Source organism: Sinocyclocheilus rhinocerous, unplaced genomic scaffold (assembly GCF_001515625.1).
Source record: "Sinocyclocheilus rhinocerous isolate Xijiao unplaced genomic scaffold, SAMN03320098_v1.1 scaffold1710, whole genome shotgun sequence".
Lineage (NCBI taxonomy): Eukaryota > Metazoa > Chordata > Actinopteri > Cypriniformes > Cyprinidae > Sinocyclocheilus > Sinocyclocheilus rhinocerous.
The window spans coordinates 32,782-34,532 of record NW_015650690.1 but is presented as its reverse complement, the minus strand read 5'-3'; the positions used below and the strand labels follow the sequence as shown (position 1 = coordinate 34,532).

At 38.3% G+C, this 1,751-nt stretch overlaps 1 protein-coding gene across 1 annotated transcript in view; it reads right to left on the bottom strand.

Annotated features, from left to right (window-relative positions):
• Positions 1-1,751, bottom strand: part of LOC107712080 (rho guanine nucleotide exchange factor 5) — an 8,112-nt gene extending 6,361 nt beyond the window's left edge. The window contains exons 1-3 of the mRNA XM_016517204.1: positions 1,517-1,751; positions 1,158-1,313; positions 963-1,039 (exon numbers count right to left, since the gene is read on the bottom strand). Coding sequence (XP_016372690.1) covers positions 963-1,039; positions 1,158-1,313; positions 1,517-1,665 — 382 coding nt within the window. The 5' untranslated portion in view covers positions 1,666-1,751. The remainder of the gene's footprint in view (positions 1-962; positions 1,040-1,157; positions 1,314-1,516) is intronic.

Sequence of the window (1,751 nt, the reverse complement as noted above, 5' to 3'; positions counted from 1 at the left end):
ATCGATTCCAAGAATCGATTCCTCACTGTTGTTTTCGATTCTAGTTTTTTTAGATTGAAGGAACCTATAATCTCACCATGACTGCAGGATAAAGGTCGTAGAAAGTATCCTTCTCATAATATGACGCTTTATTTGTAAAAAAAATAATAATAATTTTTTGACAATAAATAAATTGTAATTTTGTCTGCTTTACCCGTGAAATTAGTCATAGCCCACAGCTCAACAGGGACATGCGTTTATCGCATGAATTGAACAAGACATGAAGCGTCTAATAAATGTGCACAGTTCAGCTGAATGATGAAGTTTACTTTGACTGTAGGCCTATACTTTGCACAAAATTAACAAGCTGTACACTGAAACAAAATAACCAGAACATTAACAATAACTGATAGAGCTCGTGGTTTAGGCCTATCTGTCAATCAGATGCGGTCTCAGCCACTGATCTATGCTCGTGACGTTTTCTTTTATAATTATCATTGACTGATAGAAATGTTTTTAAAAAAATAGTATTTTAGATGGTAATAAGATCAAGACCCTCGATGACGTCATGATCTATTCTGTCGTGCAGCGCTCAAAATTGTGGACAAGCCAGTTCCACCGTAAAATAACCTCTGAATCGTTTTTTGAACTGGTTCATATCTATCCGATTCAGGAAACTAATCAGAATTCTAATCGCTTTTAGCGAGCATGGGGGAGGTGAATGGTGCTTCTCAAACGGAAGGCTGCATCCTAAAATTCAGATGATCTCAGTACGGACTCGTTTTCTTTCAGTTTATTTTCATGAATTTAAATGTGTGCAGCCTTCGTAGGATGCAGCCTTCCGTTTGAGAGACACCCATAGATAAGCTTTGTTGAACTGAAAAAGGCTCCGAATGAGTCGACGATTCCTCTTGATGGAATCGATTCCATTCCCAACGACTCAGAATCGATTCTTTTTGGAATAGATTCCCAGCCCTACTTACAACTGCTGATGTACTCGGATTCGAATTGGGCAACATAGGTTTCCTCTGGCTGAGGACTGACTTCTGTAGCATCTGCCCTGAAAATGATTGAAAAGAAACTACTTCATTTTTGGGCAATGCTGATGTACAGACAGAAATTAACAGTTATTTAACACTGGATGCCCGAATTGTCATTTTGTGATTCATAAACGTTACCTTTTCACCTCACTTTCCACATAGTGCATGTCAGATGATTTCAGACTGGAGCTCTCCAGAGAGAAGAGGGATGAAATAGGCAGAGAAAACCCTATAAAGTTCCATAACGGTGAGCTTGCAACAGATCTAAGAGCTTCAGAAAACCCTTCAGATGTGCTAAGAAAAAGAGATATCAAAATAAATTCAACACAACGTCTGAAACGTTTTTAAAAACATGCATTACAAGCCTTGAACCTTCGTGTGAGGTAGGTAGGCGGTTAAAATGAAATAAAACAGGTTAGGAATAGTTATGGTCAGGCCACTTTTAGAACATAGGAATAACAAACAAATGTCACGTTTCATTTCTTTTGATTACATACCAGTAAAGACCTCCAAACTCTTCACTGTCCTCCACATTAGTTTTAGGGCTGTTTTCATCCAGCCCGAGACGATCAGTGTCCCCATCTAATGCTTTTGTAACAGCGTCTCTATCGTCCCAGATTCTCTCATCCTCCATGACATGAGCCATAAGAATACGGCAAACTTTCTTGTGGCCTTTTAACTTTTAAGAGTTTTAAACGTGATACTGAATTTGAATTAAAAGTTAGAATCGTC